Here is a 21,116-nt window from a genome sequence, read left to right as displayed (position 1 = left end):
ATAATCAAGGCATGTAGGAGGGATAAATAAGGAGATCTCAGCCGACATGCTTGACATGTGGTATGATAGAGCACCTTTTTCCACATAAAGAGGTCAGAGAATCATATAGAATGAACAATTTTCAAGAGGGGGGGACCGTAAACTCGTCTGCATATTTAGAGCCGAACAGAAATGGGTTCGATCAAGATCAAGCAGTGCAGCAGATGAGAGCTGAAAGTGCTGTAAAAACTTGCAAACGCAGTAGTCGCCCATATAGATACAGAAGAGCACAAACACAGGGCAATTAACGACTCGTAAGAATAAGGGGAGTGACTGCTGATAGAGGGAATTCTGTGTGTACAGATGCAGGGATGAGAATGCGCCGATAAAAGGACGGCTCAAATGGGAGATTTGAATATGTTTAGTGTTATTAGTGATGCCTAAAATCCTCATGAGGGAACCAAGGGTTGACAGTAATAGGGAAGGCAAATCTTTTTTGTTTTTATATATAGACACAAGTGTAATGCGCTCATGTATATGAGGGGAAATTTTCGATGTGGGAATAATGCCATGAATGTTTAAGGGTTCACAGGAGCTACAAGCAGTTCTTACACTGACATATTGCCATTCTTTATGGGGGAAAGTGACACGTCTGGACCATTATTGTTATACTTAAGACAGACATTTGTCCATATAGTGGGTCAAGATTTAATGACCAAATTGAGCATAACGATTTTGTTTGTTAACAGTGTGCTTGTCACTAGGCATGCATTATGTAAACGAGAGTGAATGTATTATAGCATTTATAGGAGGGATGGTCATAAGGAGGAGTGCCATTATAATTAAAAGTTGTTTCACCATAGGGTATGAGTCCCTAGTATATTATAGTAGGATGCTTGGACCCAGTAGCAAGGGGTCATGGTCATGTGAAACAGTTCCTGGTAGCAGCCGCGTTCGCTATTAAGGAGGCTGAGAGTATAATAATGGGACGATTTATGATGTTATTTGTTGAAACATGCGATAGTTGCCATTTTTGAAGAACCTAAAGGCATGTTGACATCTCTGAGGGCTTCTGCCTATGAGATGATCATATCTAAATCGGCGATTAAAATGGTTAGGTGCAGAATAATGAATCCTGCCATGTTTGTATCGGAACCACTGGCAGAAGGTGAGCACGCACATGATTGTTCGAACTACGAGAATGTCTATGGTGAGAACCCCAGGTTGAGGGAAGTTGCATTCGCAACTAAGGAGATTCTTTTTATTGATGGTATGTTGAGAATTGATCCAAAATAATGGCCAAAGATATACAGATACCGCTATGGTAAAACACATGACCAATGGAGAGATTAAAGTAATGATAAAGTGCACGACTACAGTCTCACTTTTTTTTGGCACAAGGATTTAGAGTTAGAGATGCTGATTGTCACGCTTGAGAGACACGCAGATCAGGAAGTAACAGTGTACGATTACTCTGCTTATATCACATTGACAGTGCACAAAGGGCTAGCACGTTGAAAAAGGAGGAGCTACCTCAGAGTGGATGATGCTCCAGTGCAACATGCAGCCTTTGTGGGTAGATTTATGAGAGCACTACAACTCCCAGTAGCCATCGCGGTAGTTAAAAATGCATAGCTCACACAAAAAGGACAGATTTTATTTTTTGAGGAAAGAAAAAACCAGATGAGGAAGCGAAACGCGTTTCATGCATAGAAGTGATTATATTATTTCATATGTTTGATGTGAATGAAAGTATGGTGATCATAATGATGAGTATGTTTATTGTGAGAACTTGTCTAGAACTTCGTTGGTAGGGATTCAATGGGAAGTGCCTCAAGATAAGGAAGACTTGTGGACGCTGACAGGGTGTTCTTTAAACCCTCTGAGACATTGTGACGACAAGACTGCCTGAGTTGTTTTGATTATTGATGTTTGAATAATTTCTGCATCCCCATCCATCTCAAGGATATATCTATCTCATCTTAAAAGGCTGGGAAACCCCCAGTTCACCATGAAGTGTGCTGTGGCCCCTTGGATGATGCATCTAAGGTATCTCAAGAAAGGACAGCCATAACCAGGTGGGATGAGTCATTGGCCCTTTCCACTGAGAAGATGGAGATGAGGGACCATTGAAATACCTTAATCATTTGGGTGCTTGAGGTGGCAGAAGGCAATAGCATAGAACTTGAGAGGTTTGTAGAAGACCTACTGACGAATATGTTAGTGTATCTATAGGATCAAAGTGGCCTATTTCTGGATGGGTATACAATTAAAAACCCTAAGTTATTCTCGTCAGCGCTTATCACTTCAGCTAAGGGAGCGGTTCTGATCTCATCAAGATCCGGAAGACCAATTCAGACTAAAACATTTTCATACTTTGTGTTGGCTGATGATTGCAGAGGATTTACCAAGTGCAGCTGAGCTCTTAAAAGCTGCGTTGGTTCAGATCCAACAGCTGGGGGCTGAGGTGCATTACCTGAGGCCTTTGGACCTATATGAGAAATCAAACATTGGTTGTTGCTATTGAGGGGTAAGTGAAGGAAGTGCTGAAAAAATTTAGCAGAGGTAAACACTTGTGTTTGCAATAAGGTACTTCTGGTTTTCAGAATTTTCGCTTGCTAGCACTTTATTGACTTAGTTCCGATAATGTAGCTATATTTAATTATTCTTTTTCCTTTTAGAGACATGTCAATAGGGGACTTGGTGCAATAGGAGAAAGTCATACTTGTATAGCTCTAGCATAATACACTTTACAGCAGTACTTGACATGGTGTTTATGGCTGTTATAAAATCGGAACTGATAATCTCTGTAAGGTCAAACACATTCTATTATACCACAGAGAGATTTAAGTATTATGGGCTATGACCGAGTAATCCTTGACTTGCCTGAAATTAATTTAAGATGGGGGTGATACAGACAAATGATTGGCAGCGTTCTGAAGGAGGCACCTTATTTGCCCTGAGATGTTTCAACATCCTGGAAGGATGCACATGCATTTATTGTGGGGACATGATGAAGATGAGCGAGATGGTGGGTTTGTGTGGTTTGGGGAGGAACAAGGGTGTGAAGGTTGGGAAGAAGCCGGTGTAGTGTAGGGAGCAGAAGGAGAAAAAGGGGATGCCAAGAAAGAAGTATTTATTACAGAAATGCCAGTGATAATAAGCATGGGTGTAAATGGGCACAAAGCTTGGGTTAGGAGATCTAAGAGGAACTAAAGGTGCAATTGCCTGTCTCTCAGAGACACATTTATGCTGCAAGAACAGTATCAAGCTAAGTGGCCTCAGAGTGTTAGGTGTCCATACCACATCCGAGGTGACAAGGTCACTAGACAAGTCCGATCTATGTAAGTTTTGTCAAAACAGGTTCATCCCTGTTCTTCTAAAACCATCAAGGACCACATTGACACCCTCGCTCCGGCTGATTTCTGCAACCTCTCCTTTGCCTAAGGAGCGTTCCCCTCCCCTCTGAAGCACTCTCTTTTGCATCCCCTTCTCAAGAAACCCACAGCTGATCCTTCTTGCCCGGCTAACTATTGCCCAATTTCCGTCACTCCCTTTCTGGGTAAACTCCTGAAAAAGTGGCCATCTAGCAGCTTAACCTTCACTCTGATTCTGTTGGCTATCTCCACAACCATCAGTCTAGCTTTAGAGCTGTGAGAAGCACAGAAACTACTCTCCTGAACATCCGTGAAGATCTGCTCTCCAACCTTGACTCTAACATTCCCTCTGTCCTCATCCTACTCGATCTCTCTTCTGCCTTTGACACGGTCAACAATAAAATCCTGCTCAACCATCTCCGTGACAACCTGGGCAACACCGATCAGACCCTGGCCTGGCTGACCTCTTTCCTCTCTTATCCATTCTCACAGGTCCAGCTTGGGTCATTCCTTTCCTCTATCTCCCTTTCCACCTGCTGTGTTCCCCAGGGTCTAACCTCTCACCCTGGCTTTTCAACTAATGCCTGGCAACTCTCACCCACCGCATTGCCATTTTCTGCTTCAATTTCCAGTGCTATGCGGATGACACTCAACTCATTTTCAGGTTTCCATCGGCCACCTCCCCTCCTTCTCTCATCTCTGATTGCTTATCTGCCTTTCAGGATTGGTGTGCTGCCAACAATCTCTGCCTGAATGCCAGCAAGACGGAGATCCTCCCCGTTGGCACACCTTCGCCCTCTATTCCCCTCTCTCTCTCTCTGGCTGGCCTCCCTTGGCCCCCCTCGTATCCCCACCTTCGAGGCAAAGAACCTCAGGGCCATCTTTGATTACACACTTTCCTTCTCTGCCCACATTTCTGGTGTCTCAAAAAAGTCAAAGTTCCTACTGCACCTCTGCAGAGGTACTCTGCCTTTCCTCTCCTTCCCCCAGAAGCTCACTGTCTCCCGGGCTCTGGTTCTCTCTAGGTTGGACTATTGCAACAGCCTCTTTCTAAATCTACCTGCGTCTACTCTCCGCCCTTTGCAACTCATCCAGAACAGGACTGCGAGACTTGTCTTGGGCCTCAAGCCTTGTCATCGTATCTCTCCAGCCCTGAAATCTCTCCACTGGCTCCCAGTGGTTGCAAGGGTTAAATTCAAAACCCTTTGCATTGTCCACAAGGCTTTCTGGGGCCTGGGTCCAAAATGCCTTCAACTGTCCCTCCGTAAATACCTCCCGTCTCGAGCTCTTTGCTCCTCTACCTCTAACTCCCTCAGGGTCAGTTGTTTTTCAAAGAAACAAGCTGGAGGTAGATCTGTCTTCGGCTGGTGCCTCTCTATGGAACAGCCTCCCTGCCACTCTGAAACCTGAGGAGAACCATTTCCGGAAGCACCTCAAGACCTTCCTCTTTGCTCCTTCCTTTGCCCCTCCTCTCCCCTGCTGATCTGCTCTCTCTCGGCACAGTGCACCTGGCCTACCCTCTGAACCTCCGGGCCCAGGTACCTTCTGACTCTGCCACCCACCCCCGCTGCCTCTTGGCAATCCCTTGCACTGGGATCTGTATCTGTAACCATACAGCCCCCCCTTCCTTTTCCTGTACGTACCAGACACACCCTGTCTGTTGCTTTAACCCAGCACTTGCCACTTGCTGGCTGCACTACCGCTGCTTGTTGCTTTTTACTATGTATTTATTTATTATTTATCTGTTTTCCTTTGCTCAGCACTTTTCCACCTTTCTCCACTTCCATGCAATTTTCCCTTTCCCTCTCCCTTGCACTTGCGCGTTCTCAATGTCACTGGGCCTAGTAAGATCGCTGTTTTTGTTCTCCCTTGTTCCCCTCCCTTGCCTTGTCGCGCTCTGAAACCCTTGTGTACAAGCGCGATACAAATAAAATATCAATGATCAATATCAATATCCTAGACTACCTCAATTGCTAGGGTAACAATAATGATATATCGAACAATTGAAAGCAGGCAACAATGGTTTGTGGGTACTGGTAATTATATTAGGGGGCATTGACAGTTAATATTACAAAGGATTAAAGCACCAATTGGGTTGGCCAATTTGTTTTTGTTGTCTTACTTTGGTTTAACTGTTGTTCAGGTACTGATGATATACATCTGATATTCATTATCATTAGTTTGCCCAAAGTCTGGCTTATTCCTTGCCACTTTAAATAAAATAATATCCTCTTAAGGCAGGAAACTTAACACACCTCCCGCCCTTTACTTTATGCCTGGCACCTGCTGGCATACCCAGGATTCTTGTCATAGAGTCTTGACAAATGGGTTACCTTTGGGATAAAACACCTTCTACACTCACAGGGGAAAAAATCCTCACACTCACCTATATACATGAGGTGCTAAATAAACCTATTCAGGTTCCACCTTTGCTGCCTGTGGAACAACACAACTCTTCCTCACACAGGGGAACATCTGTATATATTCCCCTTCAAATTAACTGACAAGCTGCCACTAATCTTTCCTTCCATCCAGCACCTCTCACCTGCTCCTTTCATGCTCTGCCACAGGAGGCATTATTGCTCCCCAGTTACAGGCTAACTGGCATCTGTGATGAATTTAATGGAGTCATCAAGGATAACCCAGCAGTACCAACCTCTCATGTGGCCAGCGATTGGCAGCCACTACCTGATCCTGACCCTGGTGGCGGCTATATGAGGGAGGATCACATGGGAGGAGACATCTACAGGAGAGATGTAATGGCTTCATTGGATGAGACATGGCATCCCCCATTTGCCCATGAAACCGACCCCCTGATACCTAATACCCTAATGGTCTATTTCCATGCATCTGTTCCCCCCTTCAGGGAAGATAGAGAAACTCTTTCTCAACACCCTTTAGGCCAAACTCCCATCCATGGTCTGAAAAGTAAAAGCTCCAAGAAAACCCTTTTCAGTTCTAATTCCCCTTAATTTAGAACTGATCTTTCATATAAAGTAATTGAGAGAGAATCTCCAAGTACTATGCATCAGTTAATATCAGTGGACTCCAATTTCCACAACCACCTAAGTACTGAGACGAGAAGGATGAAGGAAAGCAGCAGGAGCCTCAAGCTCAATGAGCGTGCTAGTTGTTTTGTGGAAGCACCTGTGCATGGGACATTGTAAAATGGAAACCAAACGGTGTGAGGATGCTCAGGAGAAGACATTGCATCTCCCTTGGAGGTGTGTGAAAACTGGAGGTACGAATCGGTGTGGCTGAGCCAAGGGGCTCGCCAGCAAAGAGGGAAAGAATTGTTGCGTGAGCAAGCAGGGCCGTAGAAACGACAGGAACCACGGGGCAATCCATAGGCGTTTCGGCAACTGGAGGAAGCAGCATTACCCTCACCGAGACCTGGAGGCAAGCAGCCGGACAGGAGCAGAGCAGCGGGAGAGGTCAGAGAGATGTCAAAGCGGTCTGGAGCGGAAGACAAGCGTCAGAGCTATGCTGAGAAAGCCAGAACGGAACCAAAGATGCCACACAGAGCAGGTGAGTCAGCCCAAGAGAAGTGGGGACCCAAGGCATTTTGGCGACCACGTCAAACACAATTTGAACTTTGTAAAGCTGCAGAGACAGAAACAATAGATTGTTTGTGAGGCAAAAAGACAGAATACAAATACAACCCCAAACAAAGTATGAGTGCAAGAAATTCCGATATATGGAAAACTGAAAGTGAACATTGAAAGAACTAGACAAACTGAACAATTGTGAATGTAAAGAGAAAACTGTTACAAGTATATGGAAATCAGAAGTCCTGGCAGACAAGTAAACCAGGCAGCTACCAGGCAGCTACAAGTATAAGTCCTGGCAGGAGAGTATACCAAGCAGTTACAAGTGCTTAAGAAGTCCTGGCAAGGAAGTATACCAGGCAAGTGGAAGTGCATAAGATGTTCTAGCAGGGGAGTATACCAGACAAATGCAAAGCTACAGAGAAGTCCCAAGAAAGGACAGTGTTTGTTCGAACAAAGAAGGAACTTTGTAAAAGAAGGAAACTACAAGGCTAAACAGCTTTATAACTAATAATATTGTTGTGGGTCAAGAAAAGACACCCAGAACTGTTAAACCAAGAAATATTGCTATCCCATTGAAGAATCCAGGCGAAGGGAGCCGACCCTCTGTTACCTTGGGGAACTTTTATGTTGGAGCTCTTATATTTTAATTTACGAACACTTTTCTTTTTACAAATACCAGGTAAAGACATTTCCCTTCTCACTTCATTATTTAGTTTGTAGTGTGAGGGTCAGGATAGAACGTTTGGACACAAGGATGGTTTTGATTTCTGACATCCTGACAATAAAAGAGCCTTAGTTTTTGGTTTAAGGTAGGGAAATTCCTCTTCGAGCAGGGTGAGAGAGGCATTTTCCCAACCTGTTTAAGTTAATAAAAGTCTTTAACCTAAAACATGAGAACTTTTTGTCCGGCTTTCATTTCTGACCCCACACACATCCCCCCCTTCTTTTTCCCACACCTATTTTATATCTCTGGTTTTTGTTCCACATGCTCCACTTGTCATTTTGCCTGTAATCCATCCATAATGATGCCCAAAGCCTCTTCTTGGTGCCCTTACCCATGCCTAGGAACACGGAAAAGGCTCTCTCTTGGGATCTTTGGCATTATGTCTTGATCCATTTAACAAAAATGTGCTAATTCATAGTACGCAGATTTCAGGTTATAGTTGAAATGCTAATAAGATATTTTTGATGATGTGGAGTAGAGACAGTCTGATGACTTTGCCAGTTTATTGGATTCTGCATCATTTGAATTTGTTGAGATTACTTGTAAAAGCAAGACAATGGCAGAAGTACATCCTTCTAGCTTTATGACTAATTGCCAGAGATTAACTGACTGGTTAATCTCCCTATCTCCTTGATGGGGCATGTTGAGACTACCAAAACTTCTGTATATGACAAGAGCTCCTCTGCCTTGCCCCTTAACATGTAGGCAGCTAGAACATCCACATGTTGTCATCTCTGGGTTTTTGTGGAAGCACAGAAAATCCAGACCTAGTGGTATGAAGCTAAACCGAGTAAGATAATGAGGTGACTTTTACGTGCCAGACTTGTAGTTTTAGAGTTAGGCAGCACCTGTAAAACACACCAACGCGTTTTGGCAACCTTCTGAAACATACTCCCAAACCTTTAAGCTGCAAACGATAATGATATGAAGTCACACAGAGTTCTCTGAGCCTTTCCACTTGCAAGGGGAATACAATTTGAAGCACTTTAATCGATTAGTTGGAAACGGTTAGGAAAGTGTCTTGAAGAATAACAACTAATATTTACACAAAACTGGATCAGACTATGCCCTTATGTGCAAAGCCTTATTCGAGCTTCACAATATAGGAACCACGCCCCTTCAGAGTACTTGGAGATATAAGTTAACAAGGTACTCTTAGGCAAAGGCACAATCACTTGCTAATATAACATCTCCCTTAGTAAAAGATGCATGGCACTAAAGGATACAAAGCAGAGATAGACTCAAGGCTTTCAGTGACATGAAACCGAGGCAGTGATAATGTTAATCTCAGAAATATCTATGAGGACACCTATACGTTCTTTTTTTGGCAGATAGAACATTGTACCTTTTTATTACATACAGTGACAAAGGTGGCATTGACATAGAAAAGAACAAGTATCGATGAGAGATGGAAGTGGTGAGAAATATTGAGGAAGGTGGTGACATGGTTGAGTGTGTTCCTGTTCAGTGTCTACTATGGAACTCAGATTGGTGGGTTTCACTGAGGGTGTTAGACACTAGGAAAGCAATGATGAGGTTGAATGTCACAGGGTTCAGGGCTTTGGAGTAATGAGGAAGAAATGAGACAGGTGGAGCTTTATTGGGTTGTTAGGGTGAGCTGTGCTTTCTTCAAGGTGCATACCTCTGACTATACTTATTTTTTGTCATCCTTACCATGAAAGAGTGTCTACCAATAAATGTGCTTCTTACCTGTCGCATTATCTTCAATCACGCGGGTGAATGAGCTGTTAAAACATATAAAATCTAAGAGAAATTAAAAAAAAAGTTATGTGAGAGAATAATAAAAACTGCAGTGCTATTACTTTCACTCTGGTGCGAACAGACATGTCTTAGACGACATGTCTTAGACAGACTTCACTAGACTGAATGTCTTAACATAACCTTTGGAACAACAATCCCCCTGTACAAACACAACATCCTGCTTTTTGTTTTTAGTGGACGGGTCACGTACACCTTCTACATTTTTGAGGATTTTCACATTCTAGAAGACTGCTTAACACACAATAAGTGGAAATGTAAAAAATATTAGTTACAGATGTAATCAACCATCAGAAGACATGGTTAGGCAAATCTGCCTGGTCCTCAAAGTTCCATGCTACCTACCTTTACTTCAAGTCTTTCACATAGCCAGGGTCGGTATCCTTGAGCTTGGGAGGGGTTATGGTTTTTTCATTTTCTATTGCTTAAAGCACGAACTTAGCTATCGAGAATGGAGTGCTTTACAACAGGATTGTGCCAGAATTGGACTTGGCATTTTATACAGTAAGGCAGTACTGTTGGTGGCGTGAGGGAGGGATTTTTATTCCTCCGACAAGTAATGTTGAAAGAGCCATGTTTTTAGTGTTTTGAGTAACTGGAGAATGGCACAGGCATTTTGAGGCTCTACCGGATGGCCGGGTTGTGGCAGGAGAAGGACTGCTTGCAAGTCTTTTCTTTGCGGGCTGGCTTTGACTCCAACCTTTTCATAGTTTTTCTATGTGGGGTGCGATAGCCTCCAGTTGTGTGGAGTTTAGCTGCCAAGTATGTTGGTGTTCTGTTTGAGACTGCATTGTAGGTGATACATGCAGTTTTGAATATGACCCTGGCGGGGGAGCCAGTGAAGCGCGTGCATTGTTGGAGAGATACGGTCACATTTGCAGGCACCTGTACTGAGGAGGGCTGCAGCATGTGTGCTGCGTTGAGGGGGCCAGGTGTGCGGCTGGAAATCGAGTAAGGAGGGCATTTCCCCCATCGATGAGTGAGATAACAAGGGCTTGGACCACCATCTGGAATTCGTTTGGGGGAATGAAAGGTTTTGTTTTGCAGAGTGTGGATCTGTAGCCATGCAGGTTGTGCTTTTTTTTGTTATTTGCTTTTGGAAGGAAAGGCTACTGTCAACGCAGAAGCCCAGGGGTTTGGCTGACTTTGACAGCTGAGGGGTCAATGCTTTCAGGCACATGTCAGCTAGCCATTTTTGCATGAGATGTTGTTTGGTGGGGGGACCGATGAGGCCACATTCAGTCTTGGTTGAATGTTACCAAATGCAATATGTAATGATCACATTACATATTGCATTGATAATATTCTACCTAGCATGTGAGAAGCAATATTGATACTCGGTTGCCACAGAGCATATACTTTATTGTGGCATATGTGGTGCATGTTGCAGTCTTGCACTTTTCATTTTTGAGCAAATGTTCCTATAGTTGGGTTGCTCTTTGGAGATTGTGTCTTAGGCCATTCCTCAATTGTATATATTGCCAATTCACATTTTGCCAACTGCATCTTGAATTGCAGCTTAAAAACGTTTAGAATGCCAAACGTGAAAACAGCAGTCAGATGTCAAAAGAGACAAAAATTTAGGACGCCCTCCTGCAAATTTCCCTGCTGGGGAAATTTAAATAAAAACATGCAAAGTGTGCTGACACTAGCCGAGTGCTTAAACGACAGCATGATGCTTACTCTGAAAGGGCAGATGTTGTCACAAAGTGATAATCAAACGTTTAGTGAAGGTAAAATAGCGCAGTCTTGAATTATGAAGTTGTGACAACAGATTAATAAATATGATATATGCAGCTGATCATTATCCCCGACCACACTGTGATCATCGCCTACTGTAACTGAGTGGGAAAATGTGGGCATTTCCTGGTCTGGAAACAATGAAAATCTATTGAAAAGACTGCAACAGCATGATCTCAAATGCTTAAGTGAAAGAGGAAGGCAAGGATAATTAATACACGAGAACGTCCAAAGGAGAACATGAATGTTTGCACATGGCTGGTTTGTGAGAAGATATAATAAGCACACCTTTCAGTGTAAAAAAGTAGACTGCAATGCCAAAGTGGTGGTTTGATGAATGCAAAGTAGACCTTAAAAAAGCTAGCAAGGATCTGTGGTGTGAGGATGACCTCCCTGGAGATTATTGAGCAAACACATCATAAACTGTTAAGGAAAGGCGAGCTAAGCTCCTCAGATATGCTCTGGAACATTTTTAGCAAAATGAGAAAAGGACCAAAGTTAATTCTAGGCCCAAGTAGCATATATGATGCCTGCTAGAAAGCCAAACCCAAAGGTTTCACCTGACACCTGCCCTAATCATCTAAACCCAAAAGCAAGTGAGATCAATGCACAGAAATGCATACCAATTGAATTCCATATTGAAAAAAGACATCTTGTGAATACGCAAGATGCTGAGCAGATGAATAGTGGCTGCTCTGAATTGCTAACCTATGCTAAATCCTCTTATGAAAACCGTCAGGAATACCATGCGAGACACAGCAAACTATTTGTGCATGGAGCATTCACTTACAGGACATTATGTTATGTTAACACATTTATAATGCGCCAAAGCCCAAAGGCATCCAGGCACCCTGGACAGAGAGAAGTAGGCAGCAATGTACTCTTGTTACACGAACAAGATGGTCCTCAGCTATTTTCTGAAAGCTAGATGGTTTTCCTCTTTACGTAGATGTTCCGGTAAAGTATTCCAAGCCCGTGCAGCCTGCACATGAAAAGCACGACAATTTCCATGGGCTCTCCTAAAGCTTTCTACTTCTAAGAGGCATGCCTTTGCGGATAGGAGATTTCTTGTTGGTTGGTAAATGTTCAGCCTACTTTAAGGTCAGTCGCTGCGTTACCGAAGACACATTTGTGGCAGATAGTCAGCAACTTAATCCGGATCCTTACTGAGATAGGCAGCCAGTGTAGAAACTGCCATGCCACAGATGTAGGCTCAGTGTGACTCATCTGATGTATGATACGTACTGCTGCGTTTTGAATCTTTTGCAGTTTTTGGATGTCTGTTTTATTAGCTCCCCCCAAGAGAGCATTACAGTAGTCTACTCTTGGAAGTATCCCAGCTCTAACTAGCTTTTTACATTTTTCTTCTGAGACCAGTGGGGCAACTTGCCGTAGCACTTTAAGGTGGAAGTTAGTGCTTTTCACGATTGCTTCCACATGAGCACAACTGTCCAAACTGGCTTGCAGGTAGGTGCCCAGGGTCTTCACCATGTGCACCACTGTAATCTGGCTGCCGTCAATTGTGAAGCTGGCATAGGGATAACTCAATGTATCTCTGGCTTGCTGGGGACCACACAGCATAAGCTCCGTCTTGGTAGCATAAAGGCATAACCAGTTTGTGGTCATCCAGCCCTTGATGGTCTGATAGACTGAGTCCAGCTTCTGTTGATTTTTTTCATGATCCCCATTAATCTCCAATACTAACTGGAAATCATCTGCATAGATACAGAAAAATAAATCCAGGCTGCCCAAGTCCATACACAATGGGAGAATGTAAATATTAAAAAAGCAGGGGGGAAAGACATGCCGCCTGAGGACCTCTACAGGTGGTGATTTCAACATCAGATGCACTTTCACCCCAGTGAACGCATGAGCATCGTCCCTCAAGGAAGGACTTAAACCAATGTATCGCCTCTGCTGAGAGACCCCCAACAACGGCCATCCGATCCAACAGAATCCCATGATGAAGCAAATTGAAGGCTGCTGATAGGTCTAAGAATATCAGCAACCCCGATAGATCCATCAATTGAACGGCTTGTGTTTGCTTAAATATACTCTCAAGCAAAGCACTGCAATTGTCTGTGCGACCAACAGGGCATGTCTGAAAGGAACCTGTGCCTAAGATAGTGCACGGAAACGGCTGGGGCTGAAAGCGCTGCTCCGGAATGTCCTGCTTCGCATGACTCTATGCTTGCCATTTAGGCTAGGATACCACTTAATGAAATATTACAATAAATGTCTCTCCTTCACTTTTTGTTTTCATAAGGATTCAAATACATTTTTCTTTCCTAATGACCTTTTCTTTTAACTTCTTTTGGCCGGAATGTATGGGTGAGATTTTGACTACGTTTTATTGTTTTGATTGTATTGAATAGCATTATTTTATTGTACAGTGCCCTGTGTTGCATTTTGGCCAGGTTCACGTTTAATCAAATGCTTGAAATAAAATAATGAACCCATACCTTGTTCCTATGCCTAGAACAAGCAATTGTCAGCCAACCAAGTTAACCTCTAGTTCAAGTTCAGGAACCTGGTTGCCCCATGGCCATTCTGAAATTAATTGCAAAACTGTATGAAGGAGCATCATGATCTGTAAAGCACAGGCACAAAGGCAAAATAAGACTACGCTGAAGTACACCAAAAGGAGTATTACAGGAAACACTCCTTATTCTGACATACCTTTCCATGTGATTGGGATGCTGGAAATGCATTGGAGGGACAGGGCCTCCATGTCCTTGTCCTGTAGTCCTTTTTCATTTGTGTTCTGTATTGTTTTCTGTCCATGTGGGACTCCTGGCAGTGCAGCTCTTCCTGTTTTTGGTTTGGTGTACAGACCCATGGGATACCCTTATGGCACCCATGGGAGATACAACCCTGTGCCCCTAGTGTATGTTTTTGGGTATCTGTGGGTGGCCCTCAGAGCAGGGTATGGGCTGGTGGCAGCTCCATGCAGAACTGACGGGTGATCTGAGTATCCTCCATTTTGGGATACCCAGACCCTGCCATTGGAATCAGTTGATTCCTGATAGAAAACAAGATGGCCCCTGTGGCCTCTTGCTTTCTATTGCCTGTTACCTTGTTTTCCCAAAGTCCTGGGAAGCCCTGACTCTGTTCCTTGCCCCTGACTAGCTGTTGGGTGGAAGTTCCATATATGGTGTGGTTGTGAAGTCCAGTCCAGACTGGCTGGAGCCTTCCCAGTGACTGTATGTTGTGGGTACACCCTGTGGGTGGGACCTGGGTGAATGGAGTGTGTGACCAATATGCACTTCTTGTTGTGGCTGTCTGGTTTCTGATATGAGAGACACAGACTGAGAGAGCCCTGCCCGAAACTGGCCTGAATGCAGTGTGTAGTGTTGAATGGCTGGGTACTTGTCACAATCCACATTCCTTGTTGTGAGTGTTTGAGAGGGAGGAGGATGGCCTGAATGCACTGTGTGCCTGATTGGCTGACTGACTGCATGAATGGCCTTCTGTATGATTGGCTGCTGAGTATGACCCAGCAGTGTGGATGAGAGGCAGAATAGTATATCTGGGGACCTCTCACCACTGGAAATTGTTCAGAAGCTGTGTCTACACTTGAAGAGTAACTGGAACTGCTGATCCTCGACGCCTAGCTGGAAGAAGAAGAAGAAGACTTGCTGTTGCATTTGCTTCGACCTGATCTGAAAGTGGCCGAATTAGTCACAGACTGATCCAAGAGAGGGCCTGGTAAGGCGCCCTCTTCCCGTGCTCCGAGGGACCATCGAGCACCGCTAACCTTCGCCGAAGCTCCCTGGAAGTCAGACCCGCGAAAGGCTGCCGACTCGAGACGGGACAGCTGAGGAGAACGAAGTGAAGCACGGGGACTTCGCCACTGTCGAAGTCCATTGCCGTTGACCAGGTTTCACAGGTTTGTGTAACCGCTGGAGGCCCGTCGAAGATCCATGCTGAATAGACGGGTGCGCCGCGTATCCTCCATTTTGGGATACCCAGAAGAGGGGACCGCTTGACGCTGTGCCGCCGACGACCGGAGTCGCCTGCTCCTTTGCCTAAGAACATTTCAATCAAAGGACTCCCTTGTCCGCAACGTCGACCGCTTTGTCCTGCCGGAGAAAGTCGAGGCCGCCGACACGCCGAGGAGAATCCGCCAGTGGGTTTCCCTCCACCTGAAGGCCACAAAGACTTTGACGACTCGACGCCCTTGCTGGGCCACAGTTCTTCAGAAACTCTTTGCGGTCCTGAACAACCAATCGCAGAGGTGCCCCGCACTCCTCATCCTCGCAGGACGTCGCCGACGAGCACCGCCTGGATCGACGTCGTGGTCTCGGCACCTTCGAACTTCTAATTGACGTCATCAACGCCAAGTTCACCTTCTTCGACGCCTCTCGACGATCTGTGACTCCTGCTTTAAAGGGAGTCACTCAAGAAGGATCCGTCAACGCTTCTTCAAAAGAACTCTACTCCAAACGGTACATTGGGGGCGTAAACACATTATAGGAGAGAACAAGTCTATTGAGCAATATATGGACTAGGCTTGTGCTATATCTTTATTTTACAGGTTGCCCAGGTGGGGTGATCTCCACACAGAACTGTGTCTAGGTAACGGGGCCAGTATTCTGCCAATTGTGTCAACCATCTTTCTTTCCTTCCTATCTCTATTGCTGGTTTCCTTGTTATTGATCTGTGTGACATTCTAACCATATAGTTGATGCACTTTAATGAGATCTGATAATATTGGTGGTACCACTTTAGAATTGTATATATTTACCATTGTTGATTTCTGAGTACAAAGTGCGTTATTGTGATAGTGTACATACCTTTGAATATTAATTATATAAAGACTGTGTTTTCAGTAATACAGTGTGTGAACATTCCTTTGTGGGGTTTTGGCGACTACGATGTACTTAGTAACCAGCCTGCATCACCTCCTGAGAAGCTAGGCCTTGATTGCTCGACCATAGCTACCGCATAGAGAATCTTGGCTGGGGTCCTCTGTGCCTCTCCTATACCATATAGAGAGCAGAAGTACAGACACCTCCCTCCGGTCTTTACACTGGTGGAAGCGGTGGGATGCTTATTGTTTTAAGAATCAGTGTATAACCGTGCCACTTACAAAATATCTGCACTTTATTGAACTAAGGTTTGGTTGTGTACAAAATAACTGTATTACAAACAATGGAGTCTATTGCAAATTGTAAATTGACTAGGATGAGCTTAGAGGCTCTCCAGAGTGCTTGTGAAGCCAGGGAGTTAGACTTTGTGGATAAGTCTAGGGCTGAGCTGATAGCTGCCCTGGTGGACTACCAGACTGATGGTGAAACTCTTGATGAGGGGGGGAATGCAACCAATGAGGACTCTGCCCCTGGGGTTTCTGCTGAATCTGTTTCTGGGAATGCCACCATTCCTGCTGCCTCTGTTCCGAACCCCAGCACTGCTCTTCAGGGGGAAGCCCTGAAGATTGAACTTCTAAAATTGGAGCTACAACGGGAACAGTTAGCCTTTCAATACAAAAAGTTGGCAACAAAAGCTGAGTTGAAGAAAGAGGAGTTGGCACAGCAAGTGATAATCAAAGATAGGGACACTGAGCACCAAAGAATGCAGCTAGAGAAAGCTAGAGTGGAGACTTCAGCTAAACCACTTGAGAGTGGCAGGTCCCCAGCCACCAAGTTTATGAAAGATTTGGTTGGTGTGTTTGCAGAGGGTTCGGATATCCTCCAATGGATTGAAGCATTTGAAATGGCTTGTGCAATTCATGATGTTGACAAAAGAGATTGGGCTAAGTCTTTGTTAAGCAGAGTGCCTCAGACTGGGTATGACTGTATTCTGAAGCTGAGTGTGGAAGACAGGGGTCAGTATGAGTGTATGAAATCTGCTTTGATTGCCAAATTTGGCAAGACACCTACCCAATACCTTAAAAGGTTCAGGGAATTTAAGAAAAGAGAGAATGTGTCTTGGGTTGACTGGGTGAGTGCTGCGCACATGAACATGATGGGGTGGATTGATGGTTACAAGGTGAAAACTTTTGTTGAATTGTCCCACCTGTTGTTTTTTGTGCATTTTGCTGAAGCCTGTTCACCAGAGATGCGTCAGTATGTTGCTGACCAGAACATTTTGGATCCCTTTAAGCTGGCTAGGTTGGCTGACAAGTGGGTCTCCCTCCTGGTGTCCCCTAAGGACTCCAGTGGGAAGGACAAGGACAAAGAAAAGGGGCCTCTCAGAAAGCTGAGGTGTCCCAAAAGCAGTCACAGTCGGGTAAACCTAAACCCTCCTCTCCTAAGACCCAAATATTTAGTGGGGATAAGTCATCTGTGGGTGGGAATAAGAGTAGTGGTCCACCTGCTGCAAAGCAGGCTCCCAGTGGTTCCAGTACCGTACCCCGCACGCCCGGCACGTGTTGGGATTGTGGGGCTCTGGATCACAAGAGGGGTGACTCCAAGTGTAATGGTAAGGTACTTGGAGTACAGGCTGTCAGCCTGAGCTACCCTTACCCCATGTCTGAGGTGGAGGCCACTGTCCTCTCCTCCTCTACAGGGATACCATTTGGTGCTCCTGTAGAGATTTCCTTTGTGTCCCTTGGGGCCTGGGACCAGTACGCGGAAGTACTGGCGACTATCCCACAGAACACCCGTAGGTTTTTGAGAAGTGTCCTCCTGAATGGCCAGCCTTCTACTGGTTTGAGAGACACTGGGGCAAGCATGACAGTGATGGACAGGACCCTGCTCAAGCCAGAGGACTATGTAGGTGCTCCTCTGAGAACCACCAGGTTAGCTGGTGGGCCTCCCAAATTATCGCCTGTAGCCTTAGTCGCACTCATAATTGGAGACAAGACAGCAAAGCTTCCTGTCCTGGTTCAGGACAATGTCCCTGCTACCATTCTGTTAGGTAATGATCTAGTAGAGTTGGGGTTGATCTCGGATGGTCTTCCCATGGCTGCTGCTGCAGTCACTAGGTCACTGGTGACACATGGTCTGGCTGTGAGTCAGGTACCCGAGCCAAAGGCGAGGCCTAAGGCAAGACGAAGGAAGAACAAGAAGGCAACCTCTGTGCAGGGGACACCTTCCCTTCCTGCTGTTCCTACAGCACCCATTGGGATCCATGCTCCGGACGGGCTGGGTCCAGTGGTAAACCCCATCTCAACTCCTGTGGGAGAAGAGCCAGAAGACTCTCCTGTGGGAGAGGTTCTCAACCCGGTGGATCATCCCAATCGTCAATGCTTGTTAGCTGAAGGGGGACCCTCCCGGGCAGACTGCTGTAAGGGACAGAGAGAGTTCCACTCTCTCGAGGGTCTGAGGAAACAGGCTTTGTCCCAGGCACAAGGAGAAGTGCCTAGGACATTCCGGATTTATGGCGAGGGTGAGCTCCTTGTTAGTGAGCCCACTAAGCATGAACCTGGTGCCCTCAAGAAGTTGGTGGTACCCCAGGTTTTCAGGCCCTTCCTACTGCAGTTGGCGCATGAGGTGCATTTAGCTGGTCATCTTGGTACCAAGAAGACTAAGCAGAGGCTCTCTGCCCATTTCTACTGGCCACAGATGGGAGTAGAAGTGGAGTCCCACTGCAGGACCTGCCCAACTTGTCAGTTGTCTGGCAAAACTGGAGGCAGTGTCATTGCCCCACTGCAGCCATTGCCAGTGGTTGGCACACCATTTGAGAGGGTGGGCATCGACATTGTCGGTCCCTTGCACCCTCCCACTTCAGGTGGACATCGGTTCATCCTGGTTTTGGTTGATCATGCCACCAGGTACCCTGAGGCTATACCCCTTCGGACTGTTACTGCCACTGTGGTTGCCAGGGCTATCCTGGGCATTTTCACCCATGTTGGATTCCCTAAAGAGGTTGTCTCTGACAGAGGATCCAACTTCATGTCTAGTTACATTAAAACCATGTGGAAAGAGTGTGGAGTAACCTACAAGTTCTCCACCTCTTACCATCCCCAGACCAATGGTCTGGTTGAGAGAATTAATAAAACTCTCAAGGGCATGATAGGTGCTTTGGAAGAGCCCCTAAGGAGGAAATGGGATCTCCTTCTGCCATGCCTGCTCTTTGCTTACAGAGAGGTACCTCAAGAGGGTGTTGGTTTCAGCCCCTTTGAGTTACTCTTTGGATATCCCGTGAGGGGACCCCTGGCCTTGATCAGAGAAGGTTTGGAAGCCACCCTTCCATGTCCCGCCAAGCAAATGGGGGACTATGTGTTAGGCCTCAGACGGAGGATGACACTGATGATGGGTCAAGCAACAGCGAATCTCTAGGCCAGCCAGGAATTGAACAAGTACTGGCATGACCTTAAAGCATCGCAAGTGGATTGGACTCCGGGACAGGAGGTCCTCGTGATGGAGCCTACCAAGCCTTGGGCATTGGCAGATAAATGGACTGGACCCTTCAGGATAATCTCCAAAATGGGCGAGGTCAATTATCTGGTTGATATGGGAGCCTCTGGGGTAGCCCACCAGGTATTCCATGTTAACAGGCTCAAGCCATTCAGAGCAAGAAGAGGATGAGAGTGAGCCCCTTCCTGATTTGCTGTATAGCAACCCTCAGGATGGCTCAGTGGAGGGAGTACATCTCTCTCCAGATTTGACAACAGAGCATCAGAGGGCCTTCAGGACTTTGCTCCAGCAGTATGCCTCTCTGTTTTCACTGATGCCAGGCCTTACACCGTGGTGTAAGCACGAGATTGACACTGGTGACAGCGTGCCTGACAAAAGCTGGAGATACCGTATGTCAGATACTGTTAAGGACCACATCCAGGCTGAGGTTGCCAAGATGTTGGATCTGGGTGTTATTAAACCCTCAACCAGTCCCTGGTCCAGTCCCGTGGTCCTTGTCCCCAAGGCAAGTTCCCAGGCAGGTACCAAGGATTGGAGGTTCTGTGTGGACTATAGAGGAGTCAATGCCGTCACCAAGACTGACGCGCACCCATTGCCCAGGGCTGATGACCTTGTGGACACCAGAGGTGCTGCCAAATTTGTGAGCACCTTTGACCTCACCTCAGGCTATTGGCAAATAGCTCTGACGGACCATGCCAAGGAAAAGACGGAGTTCTAAACACCAGAGGGACTCTACCAGTTTAGGGTAATGCCTTTTGGGTTGAAGAATGTCCCTGCCACCTTCCAGAGATTGGTCAACCATGCGCTCAGTGGGCTGGAAGCCTTTTGTGTGGCCTATTTAGATGACATTGCCGTCTACAGTTCCACCTGGGAAGAGCATTTGACACATCTGGATAAGGTGTTGCAGGCATTAAAAAGGGCTAACCTCAATATCAAGGCCACCAAGTGCCAGATTGCTCAAGGGAAAGTCACATATCTTGGTCATGAGGTAGGAGGGGGTCAAATCCAACCTCCCCCCAGTAAGGTACAGGATGTACAGGACTGGGAGACTCCCACTACTTAAACCCAGGTGAGAGCCTTTTTGGGCCTCACTGGGGATTATCACAATTTCATGGCAGACAATGGAACCATAGTTGCACCCCTGACAGCTCTGACTTCCCTCAAACAACCGAGGAAGGTTAATTGTATTGAAGACTGTCAGAGGGCCTTTGATGGCTTGAAAGAAAGTCTGTGTAGGGCACCTGTGTTGTGTGCGTCTGACTACAGCCGACCCTTTATCGTACAGGATGCCTGCGACACCGGAATTGGAGCTGTCTTGTCCCAGTTAGATGACAAAGGGAGGGAACATCCTATCATCTTCATCAGTAGACAACTGAAGGGTAGAGAACTTAGGTGGGCTACTGTTGAGAAGGAATGTTTCAGTATAGTTTGGAGCCTTAGGCGTTTTAGGCCCTACCTTACGGGGTTTACCTTCAAGGTCCAAACAGATCATAAGCCCCTGAAGTGACTTATGCAGATGAAGGGTGGAAACCCGAAACTGCTCAGGTGGTCCATTAGCCTGCAAGGGCTAGACTTCACCATAGAGCACAGACCAGGGAAGAGTAACGATAATGCAGATGGCCTTTCCAGAAGGTATGTTGACCGTCTGGATGAGGGTGTCTAT

The 21,116-nt window shown here is 45.8% G+C and overlaps 1 protein-coding gene across 1 annotated transcript in view; it reads right to left on the bottom strand.

Annotated features, from left to right (window-relative positions):
- Positions 1-21,116, bottom strand: part of LOC138492854 (mucin-3A-like) — a 472,647-nt gene that overhangs the window by 133,723 nt on the left and 317,808 nt on the right. The window contains exon 10 of the mRNA XM_069620187.1: positions 9,342-9,395. Coding sequence (XP_069476288.1) covers positions 9,342-9,395 — 54 coding nt within the window. The remainder of the gene's footprint in view (positions 1-9,341; positions 9,396-21,116) is intronic.

The sequence above is a fragment of the Ambystoma mexicanum genome, chromosome 10, assembly GCF_040938575.1.
Source record: "Ambystoma mexicanum isolate Mex_15411 chromosome 10, UKY_AmexF1_1, whole genome shotgun sequence".
NCBI classification, from domain to species: Eukaryota; Metazoa; Chordata; class Amphibia; order Caudata; family Ambystomatidae; genus Ambystoma; species Ambystoma mexicanum.
The sequence above is the reverse complement of the archived record's forward strand: the minus strand, read 5'-3'. Positions and strand labels throughout refer to the sequence as shown.